General features: G+C 32.6%; 1 protein-coding gene across 1 annotated transcript; it reads right to left on the bottom strand.

Annotated features, from left to right (window-relative positions):
• Nucleotides 1–6,397: 6,397 nt before the first annotated feature.
• Nucleotides 6,398–21,514, bottom strand: LOC106646265 (phospholipase B1, membrane-associated-like). The gene is made up of 7 exons (XM_089590670.1): nucleotides 21,364–21,514; nucleotides 17,956–18,051; nucleotides 10,659–10,870; nucleotides 8,434–8,610; nucleotides 7,514–7,806; nucleotides 6,792–6,970; nucleotides 6,398–6,613 (listed from the first exon to the last, which is right to left on the bottom strand). Exons 1-7 carry the CDS (start codon nucleotides 21,512–21,514, stop codon nucleotides 6,474–6,476), a joined length of 1,248 nt encoding a protein of 415 aa, XP_089446796.1. The 3' UTR covers nucleotides 6,398–6,473.
• Nucleotides 21,515–22,701: the final 1,187 nt, after the last annotated feature.

Here is a 22,701-nt window from a genome sequence, read left to right on the forward strand (position 1 = left end):
ATTATTTAATGCATACTAGAACATGACATTATATTTTTATATACTTAATCAATACCAATGAATAAATCTATAGAATATTTAAACTATAGACCTTGCTCGTAGCCCTTCTTACCACAAAAAGATAAAAATCATGTTTATTGAAATATGTCAAATATTGCGCATCGTCATGAAATAATAATTTCATTGATTTAATACATTTATTTATTATTTAAACAAGTGGTCTCCTCCGTCTCGGCTTCGCCCGAGACTCACTAAATGGAACACCATAGTATGTTGACATGTAATGTGAAACGTTTTCAGTTAAAAATTTTACATATACTCCTGACACTTATCAAAACAAAAATCTTCTTATTAAAAACATATTTGTTTGGAATCCATACAGTTTATTTGGTCAAATAATCAACTGTAAAAATTAAAAAAATGTAATTATGCTAAAAAGTTCAGTGCGTTCCTTATGCCATAAAATAGTTGTTGGCCATAAAGAGCCGCTGATTTGCAGTTTCTCCCGTATAATTTACAAAAAGGGATATTTTTTAAAGCTGTTAAGATTTTAAACTCCCAAAAAATATATATTATGAAAACTTTTTTTTCTCTTATCTCACAACTTTATTACCAGAGCAACAAAGTCCTGGAGCTTAATCTTTACATTTTTTATTGCCTCAAAAACACGAATATATTTTCTACTTATTTAAAAAACTTAATTTAGATCTTTAAAGATTTGAGAGATTACTGTCAGGGTACAATAAAAATCTGATCTCCTACGTAATAGATTCTTTATTTGTCGATTTTGATGCTGCTGTTCCAATCTCGATAAATTTTCTGCGTTAGTTTCTTGAAATTGTATTTATTAGATACATTTGAAGTTTTTCTTCCAATTCACTCTCTTGTGACTTTTGGCATGCTTAAGACTTGTGACCCTTAAAGGCTATTTTCTGTCAACTTTGTTAAGTTCTAATATATTTGTTGGCAAGTTCTAGACTGATCAGGAAAAAAATTACAAAGTTCGAAGCTTTGGAGCTAGTTCTAGAGATCTTTCCCAACGTCTCCCGGTATAATGTCGAAGACGTTGGTGTCTAAAGCACCTTTTTTTTGCAGACTCAGTTGTTTTGGGTGATCTAAGATGGGGAGATTGGTTCTTGATGCTTGCCCGTTGGAGACTGTCTCGTTGGCTCAAGTTTATTTTTCCTTCATAGCTGTTAGGTTCGTCCAGCGCAGACCTCGGAGATGAGGATCGGTGATTCCTGGTTGAATGCTTAAAGTCGAAAGGGTAATATAGGGTTGTCGGTTACCGGGGTTCCCATCAGCCTTGCGACGAACAACTCCGCTCGTGACGTCTGCCAGTGAATGACTGACTTGGTTTAATAGTGGCCGGCTTTACTTAGTCTTTTAGTCGACGAATTGTTTCCGAAAATAGTAGTGAAAATGTATTAATTTGTTGGCAAGGCAGTTTAACACATTAGGTGGCCCTAAAAAACCGATGAGATCGATGGTTAAGTAGGGAGCGTAAGTACTTATAATGGCCCTGAAAAGGGCCAATGGTGAAATGTCCAGTTATTCTTTATCATTATTCTTAATGATGGAGAGCCAGCTGTGGGCAGCTTGACTCTTATCCTTGGAGTCTTTGTGTACGGAGACCGTACTGGAGGGAGGTACGCCGCTGACCAGTGAATATTTCGTCTTCAGGTCGTTCCCCTGATAACCAACCGCTCATCGTTAGTCGGAAAAGTGGGCCTAGAGAATACCTTCTCTGTAAGTATGTCGTTTCACTTACCGGGCCATGCTGATAGTAAAGAACAATGGTGCCTGGGTCCAACTTTCTAAAGTTAGATTAGCCGAAGTAGTCAATATTGACTAATTATAAGTGAAAAGTCGTTTTCTTATTGTGATAAGTAAACGGCATTTTACTGATTCGCAGTAAAATTTAACTGATTTAACTTTAGAGAGAAGGTGTAATGCATACCGTGCCTTCGAAACAGTAAGAATCAACGGTGCCTCGAGAGAGAGGGTGGGCAACCCTTTCGTAGTAAAATCGCCTCGTAAATTATTATTAAAAAAGCATGAATTGTGGCGTTTCGAAGTCTCATTTGTACCCATAGATATTAAATAAAAATAAACAGCATTATTGTGGCATTCAAAATCATCTTAAATAAGTGACTTTATGAAAACTTTTTGGAAAAAATAATTATTGGAACAAAATTTTTTTTTTTTTTTTTTTATAAAGCGGGGAGGAGAAAATCTTCATAGACACCTCAGCTAATTCGGTGGTAGTACCAGATTCACCTGGTGTGCCTACCGACGAAGAACTAACCTCCCCGCATGGGACAGGTCCGCATAGGAAGATAAAATGGGTATAAGAGAAAATAGAAGAAGGAAAATAACGGAGAATTTCAGAGGCCAGCTCGCTCTCAAAGGGATGAGAGGAGGGGCGCTTATCCATCTGGGCAAAGCTTGAATTTTATCTTGCTCCTGAATAGATAAAATTGTTTTAGCAAATGTGGTTATGAAAATTAAATTTTTGGGGAAAAAATTTTTCTGCAAAATATGTCCACCAATCAAATAAATAAATAACGTTAAATAACGTATCAAAATAATTCAAAACAAAGTCGCTTTTTCCATGCACTTTCAAATGATTCTGACAGTAAAATTAAAAAATGTTTTCCGAACAATATGAAAAAACTATTCTTGAAAGTGTTACGTACGATAGCATATAACTATGCATCCGTGCGTCCTTCGTAGTTTGGGTCCTAAAAGATAGAAGAGCAGGAAATACAAGGGTAGTTGGGGTCGAGAGAGTTGAGAGAAGTCTGTCGTGAGAGTTGAAACGAGTCGATCGATAATACACTCTTCCCTTATCAATATCTTATCTTATCTAATTTCATCTTACTAATATATAAAGCAAAGTCGCTAAAACCGTTGTAATCGCTAACCGCGAAAACTACTGAACCGATTTTGCTGAAATTTTGCACACTGATTCGTGACACTTCCTAGATGGTTTTAGTATAGTTTCTATCTTGAAAAATTTAATAACAATAGCAATAAATAAGCTCAAAGTTTTGCAAAAATACGCCAGCTTTTCACTTCAGTTCAGTAGGATCCGCAAGGTGGTGTCGACATAAAATCAAGACTACCTGCAACAGAATTAAATAAGTGTGGTTATAATACGCCGGGGAGTCTCCAAAACTTCTGCAGTTGTCTACTGGCAGTTCATCGAGCCGGATCGAGAATGTAGATGATAGTCGTGCAGCTGAGAAACCCGGTTACCAATGACACTCTTCTCTGAAGGGCAAGTGACCCAGGTCTACTTCCACCCTAAATCTCGAGGATTGACGAGTGTGACCAACAAAAAATTGTTCTACCCCATAAAGTCTCCAATCAACGTCTCCAGTGAAATACCAGGAGACGTATCTAGCCAGAGCACAACCTGCTCCACCACTTTAGAGTTATGTGTTCGTACCACCATCCCGCCTGGTACCGTCGAGGAGAATTTTTGGCTACAAATGTAAACCAGGGAAGACAGCCCTGAGGAGCACGAGCAGCCACAACGGCTCCCTTCTCAGTGATCGTATCCCCAACGGCATATCCACTTTTTTCTGACTAACGATGAATGGTTGGTTATCCGGGGAACGACCCCAAGACCAGATATTCTTTGGTCAGCGGCGTACCTCCATCCATCACAGTCCCCATACATAGAGACTTTGAGAGCAAGAGTCAAGCTACCCGCAGCCAGCTCTTCATCATCAGGAATAATAATAAGGAATAGCATGGAAGTTTCACCACTGGACCTTTTTAGGGCCATTATAAGTAATCACGTTCCCTACTTAACCATCAATCTCATCGGTTCTTTTAAGGACCACCTAAGTTTAAACTACCTTGGGAACAAATACACTACCATTTCCGGAAGCGATTTTTCGACTAAAAGACTATATCAACTAAAGACGTCCACTATTAAACCAAGTCAGCCATTCTCTAGCAGACGTCACCTGCGGAGTTGTTCTTCACAAGGCTGGAAAACCCTATGACCGACGACCCTATATTACCCTTTCGACTTGAAGCATTCAACCAGGAATCACCGATCCTCATCTCCAAGGTCTGCGCTGGGCGAACCTAACAGCTATGAAGGAAAAATAAACTTGAGCCAACGAGACTGTCTCCAACGGGCAAGCATCAAGAACCAATCTCCCCATCTTAGATCACCCAAAACAACTGAGTCTGCAAAAAAAAGGTGCTTTAGACACCAACGTCTTCGACATTATACCGGGAGACGTTGGGAAAGATCTCTAGAACTAGCTCCAAAGCTTCGAACTTTGTAATTTTTTTCCTGATCAGTCTAGAACTTGCCAACAAATATATTAGAACTTAACAAAGTTGACAGAAAATAGCCTTTAAGGGTCACAAGTCTTAAGCATGCCAAAAGTCACAAGAGAGTGAATTGGAAGAAAAACTTCAAATGTATCTAATAAATACAATTTCAAGAAACTAACGCAGAAAATTTATCGAGATTGGAACAGCAGCATCAAAATCGACAAATAAAGAATCTATTACGTAGGAGATCAGGTTTTTATTGTACCCTGACAGTAATCTCTCAAATCTTTAAAGATCTAAATTAAGTTTTTTAAATAAGTAGAAAATATATTCGTGTTTTTGAGGCAATAAAAAATGTAAAGATTAAGCTCCAGGACTTTGTTGCTCTGGTAATAAAGTTGTGAGATAAGAGAAAAAAAAGTTTTCATAATATATATTTTTTGGGAGTTTAAAATCTTAACAGCTCTAAAAAATATCCCTTTTCGTAAATTATACGGGAGAAACTGCAAATCAGCGGCTCTTTATGGCCAACAACTATTTTATGGCATAAGGAATGCACTGAACTTTTTAGCATAATTACATTTTTTTAATTTTTACAGTTGATTATTTGACCAAATAAACTGTATGGATTCCAAACAAAAATGTTTTTAATAAGAAGATTTTTGTTCTGATAAGTGTCAGGAGTATATGTAAAATTTTTAACTGAAAACATTTCACATAACATGTCAACAGACTACCGTGTTCCATTTAGTAAGTCTCGGGCGAAGCCGAGACGGGGGGCCGCTAGTAAGTAATATACGATTATCGAATATAAAACGTTTTTATTATTTTGCGCACACCCCAAGCCACCATTATCGCACGTAACAAGAGTTAAAAAACCGTCATAATAATTTTAATAAATTAAAAATCTTAAGTTCTTACCAAGTGGCTATAAAAATAAGAAATGAAAATTTTAAGCTCTATACCAACAAATTTATTCGAAGGGTTTTTGGAACATGAATGATTACAAACACATAAATATCCATAGAGAGGGAGGGGGGGGAGAGATAGACACAGTTTTAAAATAGATGTACTCTCTTCTTAAACACGATAAGAAACTTTTTCTTGCAGAAGCTAGTCAGCAATCACATTGTAGAAACTACATGACTGAAATTTTTAAACAAGAATTTTTAAGTCTCTAAATCATTTCCAAATATCAGAAGTTATGGTCATTTAAAGTTACATGTGGAATTTTAAATCTTCATCACATTTATTAGATCCAGTGTAATTCAAATATTTGCCAGTATTTCTTTTTCATAATCTTTGTTGAAGATTTTTCTTTTACTGCGAAATTGAGATTCAGCACAAAAATTTTAGTAGGTTCGTCAAATAGAGTATCAAAAAGTGTAAGAGATGGTTTTTTTTTTTTTTTACGTAAACTAAAACTACCAGAAATACTATACTTGAAATTTCATAAGTTGGAGGTGAAGTCATACACACTTTCTGTTTTCGGGTCCTAATGACGTTATTGTATTCCCACTCCTGACTTTGATATTCTGAATCATTTTTGTTCATAAGAAAAAGGAAAAGTGTGTTTTTAAAATTTTCCAACAATCTACGAGAGCAAATTTTACTAATATTAACTTAGTAAGGAAGCTAACAGTTCTTGGGTCTTAAGTGCGCACGTATAATGTTATCGTCAACATACCCTCAATATACCACCAATCGCAGCCACCACATGTATTTTAATCCTCCTGGTATATCACAATTGCGATCACACGACTTTTTACTGTAAACATTAGTTGATCACCTCATAACACAAAAAATTAGAAACTCATTACATAAACTTACAAGTTATCCTGCACTGAGCTTCGAAATATAATTTTATCGGAATAATTTTGAACCGATATTACATTACATGAAAGTATTAGTAAGAATTATATTAAATGCAAAATTTAATTACAGTTGTATGACATGGACCTTTTATTCAAGAATCGTATTGCGCTAAACTTTAATTTAGAATCACGTAAAAGGAACTTCAACTTCTATGTTGCACTTGATTGCAATTAAGAATTTTATCAGATTGCCTCTGAAGATAGAACTATATACAAACAGGATACTTTAACATGTAACATGTAGCAAAGTTAGACATCAGTACAGTATTTCCATTTTACGCAGTTGTAAAGCATTAGTCACCGAGATCTTGAATTTTTCAGAGTTTTGATGTAAGGTTTTTCTTCTGTAGGACAAACGAATTCTTCAAACGTATCTTTCCAGTTGCGTGACTTATGTTCTACTGGCTGCATTAAATTATTCCATAAGGCATTCGATGCTAAAACCATAATAATGTTATTAAAGAAACACTTTACTATAAGTAGATAGATATCTTAATAAAGGTGTGTAAATTTAAAATAGCAACGAAATCGTGTAGATATTTTACACACACACACACACACACACACACACACACATACATATATATATATATATTTACGAATTGTTTTGAATACCTCTAGCATTTGCTTTCTGGCTGATATGGAAACAGTCTGTAGACATAAAAGTAAAATCTGATAAGCCATTCTTGGCTTTTGGGAAGGTAATGTTTGTTGTCCATGGTTGGACCACTACAGTAAAATCCTCCTTTTGAAACTCTGGATATTGTGCTATTTCTTCCTCCAGGCGTTGCCAACTTGAAATATCAAAAATCAATTTTCATACCAACAAAAAAAGTCAAGTAGTTTTTTAAAAGTTTTCGGTTAAGATGGTTGACACGTGCAACAATTGAACTTTTATCTCTATACTTTTTTCTTAATACATGGGTTTGAACATCATAATTAAGGATTGTGGTTAGTTTTGTAAAAACAAAATAAAGATACTAAACTACAATATTCCAAAGTATGTAAGTGCATGTATAATTTTTTTAATTTAGTAATGTGACCAGATTTAACACTTTGTTTGGTTCGTACTAAATGGTTTCAAATAATATTGTTAGCTTTGTCTCATAAAAAGTCACAGCTTAGCTTGAAACAAATTTTGTGTAAATGCAATGGATGTGATCCAGTAGTTTTATTTTATCTTGTATGCTAAAAAGATCACTTCTCGTCACATTTTTAAAATAGTTCAATGTTTATCGCCGATACATTAACATTAACTATTTATATAAGGAACTTATTGTGTTCTTGTTACAACGTCATTGATTAACTATTAACAATAGTCATATTAATACAATTACCTGTTCATTATTTCAAAATATTTTTTCCTCTGACTTCGGTAAAGAAGACCAAACATACAAGAACATTCAAAATCTACGGTGATTTTGCACAACGAAGATCTACCTGTTATGCTTGTGAGAACCTTCATTGATGGAGGTGGCACTATAGACACAAATGTTCTTGGTAACTCGTCTCTTAACAATCTAAGTACTTGTAATAAATTTTTTTTATGATTTTGTAAGATCATCGATGGGTCAGCTATATTGCACATTTCAGAGCAAAAATCATTTGATCCAATCATTATTGTAATCATCTAAAAAAAATTCTCAATTAATTTTAGTCGCATAAAAATAAATTTTATGTTTCTTAATATCCAAATTTCATTTCAACGACTCTATAGTATTTTTTACAATAAAGAAAGAAATGCTAGTTAAAAATTTTTTTTTAATTCTTTCATATGGTTAAAAATGTAATAGCAAACGATCTCCTTGCTTCAATTTCTCACTATTTATTGACCTTTTTTTTGTTTGAAATAAACTATACTTTAAGGTACAGGTGAGCGAGAAGTCAAAGAACCTATAGAGGTACCTTGCCTAGAAAAAATTATTTTTAGTTGCAAAACTCCAAAGCAATACTTCGAATGTGTGAAAACCCAAGATATCGGAAATTATTTCAAATGTCGTTAAAAATTTTTATAAAAACATTAATATATTAAATTACGGAAAACTATCAAATCACTTTAAACAACTAAAAGTTTTTGTGAAGTTTCCAGAAACCTAAGTGGCTTATAAAAATGAGAATAATCAAATCGTTTCTATACCTCTGGTTACAGAGAATTGGACTTATAGAAAAATTTTATGGTTTTTAATTTTAAATACTGATGCATAATTTTTCTGTATTAATCAAAATATTTTTTAATTATTAGTCATAAACAACTTACTTTCCAATGTTTTTTTATATTAACTCTTGAGTCGCTCTTCATTCTATTTATAATAGCTTGAGCCATGTAAGGCATGTCATTAGATATAGCACCACTTTCTGCGACATTAAATTCAGAACCCTTTTCGAATGTAAAAGCGTCAGTTACAGCATAACCAAATAAACTAGGATTAAATTCCTGAAATTAAACAATGATTAGTATGTGGAATTCTTGCATAAATAGATTATCTGTTTTAACTAGGTACTTGAATAAATGGTTTAAATAATTTATAATATTTGTGTGACATATTTACATCTAAAACATTACTTAAAACGGCTTTGTCACTTTTTTAACCAAGCACTAACATAATAAGGAAATTGGCGATTTTATTGTTTAAGTATCGCATATTGAATAGCAAAAAGATTCATGTTGTATGCTGTACTATGGAACTCATACTTTTAAGTAAAATTCTGATTCTTGATACTCTTTTTCCTAATTTTTTTGGGGTATAAAAATAAAATATTGACGACTTAGATTTTGTGAAAGTTGATAGATAAATAATATTTAGTCTTTTGTGCATGCATGGATATTTTATTAAATTTTTATCTTTCTTTGAATACATAGTTTGCAGGCCTTTTTAGCGAATCCACTTGTTTTACTTCAAGTTGCAGCTAAATAATTAGTTTTTTTTTTAATAGTAAATTTGTTATATTATTTGTATAAGCTGAAGCCTTACGTTAGGAACGGTACCAAACAACGAAGCAACTTTAAAAGGCATTAGCCCAATAACCCAATAAGACATAAGAGTACATACAATTAAAATTCTGAAATGCTTTTTTTTAAACGTGTTGTTGATTTTTAACATTTTGATTTTTTATAATTGTATATTTTACTGGTTTATTTATGCATGGTTGATGCACTAATAAATTATGGATTTGATTATTTATCTATTTACTTCGTGAATTTTTTAAAAATAATTTTTATGGTATATGTTGTATGTATTCCCTCATTTTAGTCACTATTCTAAGCATATAATGCTTTGTTCAGTTATTATTATATGTCCATCGTGGTTTTACATACTATACTATTATTTTTTATTAGACAACTGGTCGATAAAAACCATTAGATACAAAGAAACAGTAGTATAATTTTAAATTAAACTTTTTTACATCTTAAAAGTGTATTATTATCCTTATAAATTGTTAATACATCCTACTTCATTTATGGGTGCATCACTTTTACAATAAAAAAAATAAATTCTCCGTAGTAAAAAATCATCAACAGTAAAAACTATAAAAGTTGCAACTACTAGTAAAATTACCCATTGGTTTTTCTCGATTTTTTGAACCTTGTATATTTCAACGATGAAAAATACTATTTTTGAAAAAAAATCACAGCTTGTGAGTTCATTAAAAGTCTAATTAGAAAATTAAACTAACTCTTACTTATTCAAATCAGATGTTTAGAAAAAAATTCGTTTTTAAATGAAATTCATATATGCGTTACCAGCATATTGTTTAGTAAGTTGGAAAACAATTAATATAAAATTATTTCAAAAGATGCATGTGACAATAACATGTGTGGAAATATTAAAGGTAAAACACGTTACACAAGCAGTTTAATTGGAAAACCCTTTGATTTAGGAAACTAGAACCTCAACTAGCTTTGCTTACTATTCTTTAAATATACAATGAATAAATTATATTTATCATACGAGTATTTTTTGGCAACGTAAAAAAATTGTTTATGTTTTCGAAGTTGATTCCATTAATATACATTTTGATTTATTTGAACAGACAATTACACTAAAAGAACTTTCTGTATTAATTTGAATAAACAAGTTTGTACCTTATAATTTTTTCATCTCAATAAATATTTCTGAAAATTATCAATAATTTGGGTAGCACACTATCTGAACTTTTTTTATTTCAAACAATGCAAGTTTTTGCATAATCTTTTTCAAAATTCTTTGTCTTACCAAATTGCGAAATAAGTAATAATATATAACATATGCCTCTCTTCTCTTTAAATATTAGTATCTTTCCTTAATAGCATAGTAATTTAATTCCAAATAAGTAAAGTTTTTTACAAAAAAATACTCAATTGACCTGTCTTCAATTGCACGAATCATTTATAGTTTTATTAATAGATATTAGATGCAAGACATACAGACCGACACTTATGAATACTTTAAATAAGTTTTTTTCAGTAAAAATAAACCAAATGTTAAACTGTCCTTTCCTTACCTTAAGAATATTTGGTAGTGTTAAGAATTCACGCCAAGTACCTTGACCTCCACCTAAAGCCGTAACTCCTCTGTTTTCAATGATCACTTGAGCCAAATTGGTGGCGAAAATGCCAAAACCAGCAGTCAAGGAATCTCCCATCGCACCAATTACATCTATATCTCCAGGTCTTAACTGGTGAACAGATTTAGGTACTTCTAACGATCTGCCAACTGTATAAAAATTGGATAATCATGAGCGTTATAATATAAAGTGATTGTAAAAAAAAATATGTTTAAAAAAATCAAAAGTTTCTGAAATGAAAATACCGTACTGATATTATTACTGAGGTACGTTTCAGGATATGTGTGATATTTTTTGTAATATAGTATTTATATTGCAAGTATATCTCTTACTTTTAGATTATTATAAAATTTGAAATTATTTTTGCAAACTTCTAGATCCATTCAAATGTCCGTGATTAAATAAATACATTGCAGTATTATTTACAGTATATTCAAATTTTAGAAAGACTAGTGGTACAGTTTTTTAGAAAGTACATCAAAAATTTAATTGCTCATACACAGACTCTCATTAGACTATTGTTGCGAAGCACAATATTTCTACTATTGCTTTAGCTACATAATTAGAAAATTCTTTAAAAAACTTAAGTATTATTATTGGTCATAAATATAATTCATATTAAAATTTTAAAAAGTTTAGCAATGCCGCTATAAGATTATAATCATTTAACGTTCGCATATTGCTATTAAGATCAAGAACAAAATATTGTACTCTAATTTCGTTTTGGAGCATCATTTTTTTTTAGTTTTTAATTATTTTGCAGAGCAACATGAGTATTGTACATAGTTTTTATAAAATAATCAAATTAGAATTTTGCATGAAAAATTCTATTTATTCTGTCTTGAATAACTTTGAAAAATAATCGACACATATTTTTGTTTTTTTCTTACAAATAAAAATTAAAAAAGATACAGTACCTGAAAATTATGGTATTTTAAAAGTTATAGAAAACACGATATGTATGTTACATTGTAAAGTATACATTACACATAAATTTTCTAGAATAACGAACGAAAAAAATGAGCCCAGAAGCATAAAAAACGATTTTAAACTTTTAAAGATACAACATCTTGAAAAAAAGTATCGAACACACATACAACCTTAAGTAACGTAGAAAGGGTTCCATAAAATTCCATCAAAATTTAGGCTTGATTACATAATACCAAAACCTAGCATTCCTAAAAGTTTCTAAAAAAAACATTTATTTTTACTCAAGTTACAGTAAAAAAATCAAAATGACTATTTTTCACGTATGCCTTTATGACGTCACATGCACAAGAAATACATAATATATTATACTAGCGGCCCCCCGACTCGGCTTCGCCCAAGACTTACTAAAAGGAACACCGTAGTGTGTTGACATGTAATGTGAAACGTTTTCAGTTAGACATTTTACATTTATTCCTGACACTTTTCAGAATAAAAATCTTTTTATTGAAAACATATTTGTTCACAATCCATACAGTTTATTTGGTCTAATAATAAACTGTAAAAATTAAAAAAAAAATATGCTGGAAAGAACTGTGCGTTCCTTATGCCATAAAATAATCGTTGGCCATAAGGAGCGCTTGATTTTCAGTTTCTCCCGTATAATTTACGAAAAGGGATATTTTTTAAAGCTGTCAAGATTTTAAACTCCCAAAAAATATTCATTATAAACAATTTTTTTTCTCTTCTCTCACAACTTTATAACCAGAGCAACAAAGTCCTGATGCTTAATATCTACATTTTTTATTGCCACAAAAATACAAATGTATTTTCTACTTATTTAAAAATCTGAATTTAGATCTTTGAAGATTTAAGAGATTACTGTGAGGTTAGAATGAAAAGCTGATCACCCACGTAATGGATTATTTATTTGTCGATTTTGATGCTGCTGTTCCAATCTCGATAAATTTTCTGCGTCAGTTTCTTGACGCCTTAAATTGTATTTATCAGATACATTTGAAGTTTTTCTTTTAATTCGCCCTCTTGCGACTTTTGGTATGGTTAAGACTTTTGTGAGCTCTAAAGGCTGTTTTCTGTTAACTTTGTTAAGTTCTAATATATTTGTTGGGAAGGTAGTTCGACGTCCAATTGCCCTTAAAAAGACCGGTGAGCTTATTAAGTAAACTCTTTCTTGACTAAAGTTTACAGCAAAGTTGACTGCCTGGATACCTCAGGGTGATCTTCTCTGGCCTGCTGTTGAAGACCCAGACTGATCGGGAGAAAAATTACCAAGTGCGAAGCTTTGGGGCTAGTTGTAGTGCTCTTTCGAGATTGGTTCGTGATGCTTGCCCACTGGAGACTCCCGTCGGCTCAAGTTTTTTTTTTCTTTCATAGCTGTTAGGTTCGCCCAGCGCAGACCTCGGAGATAAGGATCGGTGATTCCTGGTTAAATTCTTAGAGTCAAGAGGGTAATATAGGATCGTCAGTCACTGGGGTTCCCAGTCTTCCGACGAACAACTCTGCTCGTGACGTCTGCCAGTGAATGACTGACTTGGTTTGATAGTGGCCGGCTTTACATAGTCTTTTAGTCGACGAATAATGTTTCCGGAAATGGTAGTAAAAATGTATTTATTGGCAATGTAGTTTAAACTTTGGTGGCCCTTAAAAAAAACTGATGAGATTGAAGGTTAAGTAATGAACGTAAATACTTATATTGGCCCTGAAAAAGGCCAGTGGTGAAATTTCTAGTTATTCCTTATAGTTATTCTTGACTATGGAGAGCCAGCTGTTGGTAGCTTGACTCTTACCCTCGAAGTCTGTATACGGAGACGTTGTGGCTGCCCGTACTATTCAGGGCTGCCTTCCCTGGCTTACGTTTGTAGTAAAAAATTCTCTGACGGCACCAGGCCAGATTGTGGTACGGCCACATTACTCTGAAGTGTTGGAGCAGGACGTGCTCTGGCTAGACACGTCTCCTGGTATTCCGCTGGAGATGTCATCGGTTAGAATAAATTTTTTATTGGTGGCACTCGTCAATCCTGGAGGTTCAGGTTCAGGGTGAGAGAGTAGACCTAGATCACTTGCCCATTGAACAGATAATCTCTGGCCCATTGGAGAAGAGTATTGTCGGTTACCGGGGTACCCAGCTGCACGACTATTATCTACGTTCTCGATGCAGCTCACTGAATTGCCGATAAATAACTGAAGAAATTTTTCGAGACGCTCCGGCGGATTATAACCACACTTATTTAATTCTGTTGCAGGTAGCTTCGATTTTACGTCGACGCCACCTAGCGGATCTTACTGAACTAAAGTGAAAAGCTGGCGAATTTTTGCAAAACTTTGAGCTTATTTACTAATATTGTTAAATTTTTCAAGATAAAAACCACACTAAAACCATCCAGGAAGTGTCAAGAATCGGTATGTAAAATTTCAGCAAAATCGGTTCAGTAGTTTTCGCAGTTATCGACTACAACGGTTTTAGCCACTTTGCTTTATATATTAGTAAGATAAGATAAGACATAGCTATGAAAAATACAAGATCTTCTAGGGGCTGTATCTTGTTAAGTTTTGAATTTAAAAAAAAAGAAAAAACACATGTCGATTATTTTTCAAAATTATACATGAGGGACCAAATGGAATTTTTCATGCAAAATGCTAATTAAGTACAATTTTTTACAAACACGTGTTTTCTCGTACAGTTAGTGGAACCCTGATTTGTGTGTATCCGTTTTGTGAATAAGCGATGTGGACGTCACGTTACTAACAAAACCCCAATAATACTCCCTAAAAGAATGGCAAGTCAAAATCTCTTAGATTTCCATTAGTATTAGACAATATTTAAAGCTCATTCTTGGAAATGAAATGTGAAAAGAAAAAATTGCGGACAAGTGATTAAATTCCTTGAAATGAAGCTTCAATGATTCCGAAAAAAGTCTTAAAAATAGTTGATCGAACTCTACGAGATTTATGCGACAAAGACAAACCTTTAGAAAACATACACATTATTTTCAGTAATGATTCTCGACAAATTCTGCCTGTCAGTAAAAAAGTAACAAAAGTAGAATAGTATCGGAAACAATAAAACTTTTACATTAATGGACATCATTTCAAATATTTAAATTGAGTCATACTCGTAATCTGCATTTGAATGACCCTAAATTATCTAAATTTTTATTAAAAATAGAAAATGAAAATATAAAATCACTCGTCATCTCTAGAAAATTTTTTTTCAATGTCCAAATTTTAATTTCATTGAAGCAGAAACTGTCACTAATTGTAGTGTAAATGGAAAAACATATAAAAATGTTTGTGAATTTGATGATAATATGTATATTAATGTAACCGAAGTGTTTAATAATATTCATGAAGGTCTTTTACCTTACGAGTTAAATTTAAAAATTATAACAGTAGTCAACTGCACAAAAATTTACGAGCAGTAGATGGGTTCTTTAAGGGAACTAAATTGAAAATAACAAAACTATTCAAACATAATTTGAAAGCAAAAATAATGACTGGTCGAAAAATCATAAACAAAGTATTTTAAAACAAAAGTGTGATATTCTTTTTCACAGACTCACATAGTTCACAGAAATTTAATTGGGTCTCCTTTGCTCTCACTAATACTAATACAGCAAAATTTGTTTATATCCAAGCAGTAATTCTATTGTAGCACCTTAATCGTTACTTTTTGGGCCTCAACCTAAAATCTATAAGCTCGCAAAATTAAAAAATAAACTTGTTTGAGGAAAAATAAATCTCAGTTAATTTTCAATAAATTCAAATGACATTAAATAAAAAATATAAAATTTTAACTAAAAATAAAATAATTTTTTTCATCATTTGAAAAAACAATTTTACTTGTCACAATACGATTATTTGATGCTTCTGTAATGAAATAAAGATAGTATGTCAAAAAAGAGTACGTAAAAAAAATTTACTAGTAGGCGTTTGCTCGTCGGCAACTGAGTAATTGAGACTTTTCATTCAACTGAAATATCCAAATAATAAAAGATATGATATAATGTAAACGTATTTGGGTGATTCTGTCGTAAGTTTTTTATATCGGCTTAAAACATTGTTCAAAAAGAAGTTAGTTTAAAAAAATTTTGTATGGTATTTTTACTGTACACAACATCAGTAACAAATATCTAAAGGGATGCAACTACAAGATGAACTATAGTCAAAAGTTATACGAAATTTTATAAAAGTCAGTTTTCACCGATTTTTGAATAATTGTATCTCTTTCTAACACGTGTAGCTAAGCTCCTTCAACAGTTCGAGTGTTCTTACTGGGCTTAAATGAAAGCTGGGGTCAAGACCTATCGGTTAAAAAGAATTTTGTTTGATTTTGTGCCTTCATTCAAAAGTTACAGCTGTTTCAATTAAAGCGTAAATATCGCTAAAAATGTGATTTTGGCTAAAATTCAGTATTTTTTATAAAATCACTATAACTTTTCATTCAGGGCATAAAATTTAAAGACTTGTGTTTTAATCATTACGACTATGTTTTTGCTTTCATTTAAGCCCAGATAAAGACACCTAATGGAGTGCACCACTTGGCTACCAACGTTGGGAGTAGCACCACCGTTTTTGCATTTGTGTAGCGAAAAGAGGCCAGTTGGACGAAACCCCGAGACATATGTCTCGTCTTTTAGCCCAACAGTGATTAAAAAAAAGTTTGGCTGGGATTAGTTGCTCCAAGACGAAAAAAAACGGCTCTTTGAGATGAGGTAGGGTTAGAATGGAAAAGTTCGGAATGGAATTTTCAAAGTTTGTAGTGCTCGTACGACTCAGACGGATTACAATGACTTTTTCACCCATACTTTATTTACTAGCCTCAAACGCAATAAAAAACTGTAGTTTGCGTACCTGCACACATACACACCGAGTGGTTGTTCCATGGGGGTTGGAACGGAATAAAATGTTTGTACGCGCGAAATACGCAAAAAGACGAGCTTGGCTATTCGAGAGATAAATACTTCTGGCGCTACTATCGTAAGGATTTGTTCATTTTAGTCCTATACTTTGGAAAGTGACCATTGGTTAGCATTTCTAATCCAAAAAGTTACTAGTTTAAACTGATTTTTGTTAAAACCTCGATTATGGTGCAAATACGGAGACAAAATGTATGCAGTGAAAACTCACTCGTTTTTGTCGATTTTTGGTGTGACTAAGGTACAAATCTAACTCCCAATAGCTAAAGTATATAATGCTTACACACCTAAGTGGTAGATGAGCCTTATTTTTTACCGGTGAAAGTTTTTATGAGTGAAATTGAGTTGTGGACATGAGTCGGAATGGAATATTCGACTCTACATGATCGATTATCTCAATGAAGAAATTAACATATCGGTAGTAGACAATATTTCAAGTGAAGTTGGCATCATTTAACATAATTTAACGTTTTTAAAGTTTTGGATTTCACTATGGCATGTGAGTGCGAGTACCGGACACAATCTGAGCAAGTTACGGCAGAATCTTCCATTCATAATTTAGTGAGACTAGCACGGGATACAGGGTAATTTTTTTTATATCGCAAAGTAATTGGGGGTAAGAGTTAAGAAATAGTCAATTTATAATTTAATAGACATAACTTGACTTTTAAGTACTGAAAAGCAAGAAAATAGTAGTTTTCCTATGAGTTTGAAAAGTCTCTGTTTGCGAAACGAGAGGTTTGCGGCCCGAGCCGAAGGCGAGGTCCGTAACGAGTTTCGTAAAGGAGACTTTTCGAACGAGTATCGGAAAACTGCTTTTTTGCCCGAGGAAGTACCAGCCTCCCAAAACCACCCGAGGGCGGAAATAGTAGTTTTCCTACCTCGGGCGTATTTGAGGGGCTGGTGTGCCCTCGGAAGGAAAAATAGCATTCGCCACATAAGCGCTGTCGCTCCGTGGCTATACCTTACGTCCCTCGGGCCCTGATTCGCAGGTCCCTTGGGCCGCAAAATAGCCCTGGAGACGATGGCACTTATCCGACGAAAACTACTAATTTTGCTTGTTTTGGCAATTTCTCAAAAAATGGAATAAGTTAACGTAAGGACAAAAATTAACCTGAAAGGATGAATGAAAAAAACCTTAAAAGATGGATATTAAATATTCCTTCTGAATAATCTTTCAGTATTTTCATTTCATATTTTTCTCCAAAAACTTAAATTTTAATTTAATTTAATATATATAGTTAAAAAAAAGTTTTGTAAATAAGAAAATCTGAATTACAATTCTACTTAAGAAAAAAAAAAACTAAATTAAAACTATTTGTATTTTCAGACATTATTTATGTTACAATAAAAATAAAACTATACATTACATGAAACATTGCAGGGAAAAGATCCTTCATAAATTTCTTGCAAGCGATTTTGACTTCTTGCATTTTGAAGCAGCTTAGTATCCGTCCCGGCTCTACCTGAAATATATAAGCTTTAATTTTATTATGTTCTTTTCTTTGTGATATAAAGTAAGAATAATAAAGTTGTCATGAATTGTTATAAAATTTTTTGAATAGTAATGCTCCTATTAATTTTTCTATATCATCTACTTTAAAATTTTATTCCAGCCACACTAGCAGCACAAATATCTCGTACAACTGCGGCACACAAACATTGCGTGATTTTCCTTTTATCAATTCATGATCAACGTCAAATTGATATTTCAAATTTTTTATTTACGTTTTGTACAATACTAAGCAAGATTTATTATTAAGTCTAGGTGCATTATAGTTTTAAGTCCCCAGAAACATATTAGTAGCAGACCTGTGACGGATAATAACAGTATACATGTCATATATTAGCATCTTGTCTCTATTTTAATCCTATATCACATTAATTTAGTTGCGAGTCAATAGTTGTGTTGTACATGTGCAAAAAGTTACACGCACCAAGTTCAATCAATGTAATGTGGAAATAACTTTTGCATGAATATAGTTAAGTTAACAAAAAAAAAACAAAACGTATTGATGTTTTACTACAAACTAGTAAAGAGAATTTTTTACAGCGGACTTGCTGCTACTAAAGCATCTTTTGATTTTTTTATTACTTCAATTTATATTTGTATTAAATTGATAATTTGTAGGTTTACAGTAAGATAATATTTATATCTAAATTAGTTAAGTAGTGTTTATCAACAATATTTATAAGTTCAAATTCATAGTAATCTCTTTGTTCAGCCTTTTTGGTTGTATGTTATACTAAATAAAATGTAATAATTATTTTGAGAATATTTTTTTAGCGAGCAACGATAATGAGTTAAAACGTATTAAACATAAAGTCATTAAAGTAATAAAAAAAAGCATACACTTTAGCCAGAGTTTAAATCCAAACCTTTTTTCTTCCGGAAAAGTGTATTCACCCCTCTTGTCTCACCAATTTCTCAATTCACTACTAATATTTCAATTATCAATTATAATTTGAAATAATTAATAATTGATCGTTTAGTCATAGATTATAACCATAAATACTTTTCAATAACTATAACTTATCGATCAAGTATCGATTTTTACAAATAACATTTTTGATTAAAAAAAAAGTGTCACGAAAGTATTAAGCTCTATTCTTCTTTAACTAAGACTCTAAGATGTAAGAATCAGATCAAAATAAAGGTATTTCTCATTATACACCGTAATTTTACAAACATATGTAAATCAGACTTTACGGGCATTTTTTGTAAAATAATTAATGAAAATACTGTGTTTAAATACGGGCTAGTTTCTCAAATTCAATTAAAAATTAATTGAAAAAATGGATTAATTTCAAATTTACTTGTTACTTGAAAACTTCTTAATCAAAAAACTCTTAAATTTATTTAAACTACAATTTTATGCTGTTTTGACTGGTCTAACACATAAAAAATTACAACACATTTACAAGAACCATGATTCCAGATTTAGACCTAATAAAGTAATATCATATAAAACGCATTTGCTCTATTAATACTATATAAAAAAATTTTTTTTAATGTTTATTTCCTCGTACATGTAAAATTTAATAAACTGTTTCAGTTCTTAAGTACTGTGTTTCCGAAAAAATTATAGTCTACTAAAGTAAATAATAAACATATAATCTTTCCCCCAAAAAAACTACTTTCCTTCAAATGTTTTATGTTGATAAATTTTATTATCCAAGCTTATGAGATTTATTACACTTGCAGGTGATTTAATTAATGACTCTCATTCGCGAGCTGATTGTGTCCGTAATGTGTTGATTACGTGGCGCTCAATGAAAAAAAAAAAAAAAAAAAAAAAAAAAAACTGATTCACGTTAATACTCAATCGCTAAATGACCTTGCAACACTTGATATTCACTCTCAAAAAAGAGCGAACTAAATAATTTAATTCAAATCTGAAAAACTGCAACTTCTTGAAATAAAACTTACTAAAAACAATAACTAACGGCTTTGCTTGTCTGCACAAAATAATTTTTTCATTAAAATCTCTGTACGATACAAAATATTGCTAATTTGTAAATCTAATGAGAATACCGTAAATTCAAGCATGAATTTTTATTTACTGTTAAAAATTTTGTCTATAAGTAACTTAATTTCACAAACTAGATATAATAACACACGTGTTTTCTTACGTAAAATAGTTCTATTAAATATATAAAATCGCTTGTGACAATTTTTTATGTAATTTTAAATTGCACAAGATTTATTTACTTTTAGCATTAAGTTCCTGGTAAATTTTTTTTACGTCAATTGTGTAATCTATTCAATTTTAGAAACATAATTTCTCTATAATACTTGAGGTATGCCAAAATATAATATGTAAGTGATTCATTTGAAGCTTTGCCATAAAAATCATAGGTTAATGATATTTTTGAAATTTTCGATCATTCCATTAATATATGTCCGAGTATTGGCGAGTTAAACACAAACAACAATTTATTCAGTTTGAAAATGACTATCCCGGAGTATAGTCATTTACCCTTACTCCTGGAATTTGGAATACTTTAAAAGTAGGCATTTTTTATAAAAAGAATAACAGTCGCTGGAGTTAGTAAGGTCTCGATAAACAGAAAAATCGATGGTCCGTAAAGTAATTTTACCAAATTGAAATGTTATTTAAAAAAAAACAATCAACACCGAGAAGCTGTAATAAGTAAGATATTTGTCATGGATTTGCCACACTTTCAAACATGTGCTTGAAAAAATTCGATTCCGTATATAGAGCTGGTTGAGGTGATAAATAAATTGATAACTCTATTTCTCAAGCATATAATAATTTTTTTTCAAAAATCCATATAAATTGGCTTATCAAATATTTTATTATACTCTATGAAACAGAGTAATTTTGCCACGAAATAATTAATAATCGAAGGGTGTAGAAGATAAAATCTAAGACAGGTTTTTTTACGTCTCATAATTGTAAAAAATAATTGCTTCCACATAAAATCATAAAATTCGATTTCGTGCTATTAGAGAAAAACGGTTGTTTTCAAATACTAATATAAACCCTGATGTTATCAATTCTGCAAATGTCTAAAAATGTTAATAATTCAATAGGATTAACGTGCAGTGAAAATGCTTGGACTCTCACACTAAACCATCGACTCTCCCAACTTCAGCAAGCGTTAAATCTCACTTCGAAGTACAACCCTTTTGAATTATCGAGAGTACTATACATGTATTGTCACCATATTCATTATTTGTTATACGTTACCTACGCGCTACGACAAAAACCATCCACACACACACACACACACACACACATACACGCACACACCCAACACTTGTCCAGTCCACTGTCGGAAAGCCCTTAGAAGCCGTATATTAGCGGGCGAATCCAGAAAAGTCCTTTGACCCGCGACGAGCGTCCACTGCAAACCAACAACGACGGACACCCATGCGACGCCCAAGCAACTCGAAGCTCTCATTTTGACGAAAAGCTCGAGGGGCTGCTATATCCGACGGAGCCAAGCACAGCGCTTCGCAACAAAAATCGATCTGAGTCGTTGAGTGCCGTGGACACGTTGCTCGGCCGGCGAAGCGGAAAAGATGAGGAAAGAATCTCGGAGGGAGGAAAATGCGGGAGAAGGTGAGAAGTAGCGGAGTTGGAGAATCACAAAAAGAGCGCAACCGAGGGACACACACACATTAGGCGTGTTTATACTCTTTACGCGCACGGAGATAATATACACGTGAGTCGCGCGGCAGGTCATCCAGCTTGGTGCGAATCCTTGGGCAGTTGTAACCACCTCTATACTTACTATGTGCGCGCTCCTATTATTCCTCGGCGCCACTCTGAAGTGCAGCCTTGAGAGGGTCGTCGCACGCATTCGCGATACTCGGAATGCCACGGCTGCTCGACCTCCGACAAAGAGCATCTGCATGGGTAATAGCGTACTCGAGTGGTTATTGGGTACTTACATGTGCGCTTGTCATAACTCCTCGAGGTTTTCACGGTCAGCGTAGAGTTTTTGGCATCTTTTAATCGGATACATCAACAGGCTTTTGGATGCTATTTATGCATCACATCATGCACGTAACGATCTTTGTGTCGAGATGATGATAATGACTTACGCATTTACGATCGTATCCGTACGACGCTGGGAAGTTAATGTTTGCAGTTCTTTTTTTGGACTTTTTCCAGAGTGTACATGATCAGAGCAAGAGTAACATTTTTTTATCGTAAGAAATTAGGTTTCTTTTATGATTTGAATTTTTTTCAATACCATTGGATTGAAAATTGAACATATCCTGGTTATTCCATGTATGGCCTATTTGCTGCGTTAAACTATTTATTTGGAATATCCAAAAACTTGAGAACTATATTTGATGCACGTACTAAAAAAAATTTGGGACTGTTTACATATAAACAAATGTGTTCCAAATGTGGATGGGTAAATCATTCCTCAAAATATACCTTTTAGTAATATTTAAATGGTTTACTTTCGATAGTAACAGTAAAGTGGGTCCAATAATAAGAACTTACCATGTATTTGAAATCTTCTGTATTTTATCAGCAGTGTAGAATTATTTTCGTTTTGAATCAAGCTAAAAATGATTAATAAACACAAAGCTCTAAAATAAGCGTTAAACAACTACATCAAATGTCCATGAT

Source organism: Copidosoma floridanum, unplaced genomic scaffold (assembly GCF_036245765.1).
Source record: "Copidosoma floridanum isolate Cflo_tuat_1 unplaced genomic scaffold, Cflo_Japanese_pri ptg000013l, whole genome shotgun sequence".
NCBI lineage: Eukaryota > Metazoa > Arthropoda > Insecta > Hymenoptera > Encyrtidae > Copidosoma > Copidosoma floridanum.

What these genes read in the sequence shown, in the direction of transcription:
- LOC106646265 (XM_089590670.1), bottom strand. Translation starts at nt 21,514, where the DNA reads ATGAGAGCTTCGAGTTGCTTGGGCGTCGCATGGGTGTCCGTCGTTGTT. An exon ending in ATATAAAAAAACATTGGAAA is followed by an intron (nt 7,807 to 8,433) that starts GTAAGTTGTTTA and finishes AATTTTTTTTAG; the next exon opens with ATGATTACAATAATGATTGG. An exon ending in TATTTTGAAATAATGAACAG is followed by an intron (nt 6,971 to 7,513) that starts GTAATTGTATTA and finishes TGATATTTCAAG; the next exon opens with TTGGCAACGCCTGGAGGAAG.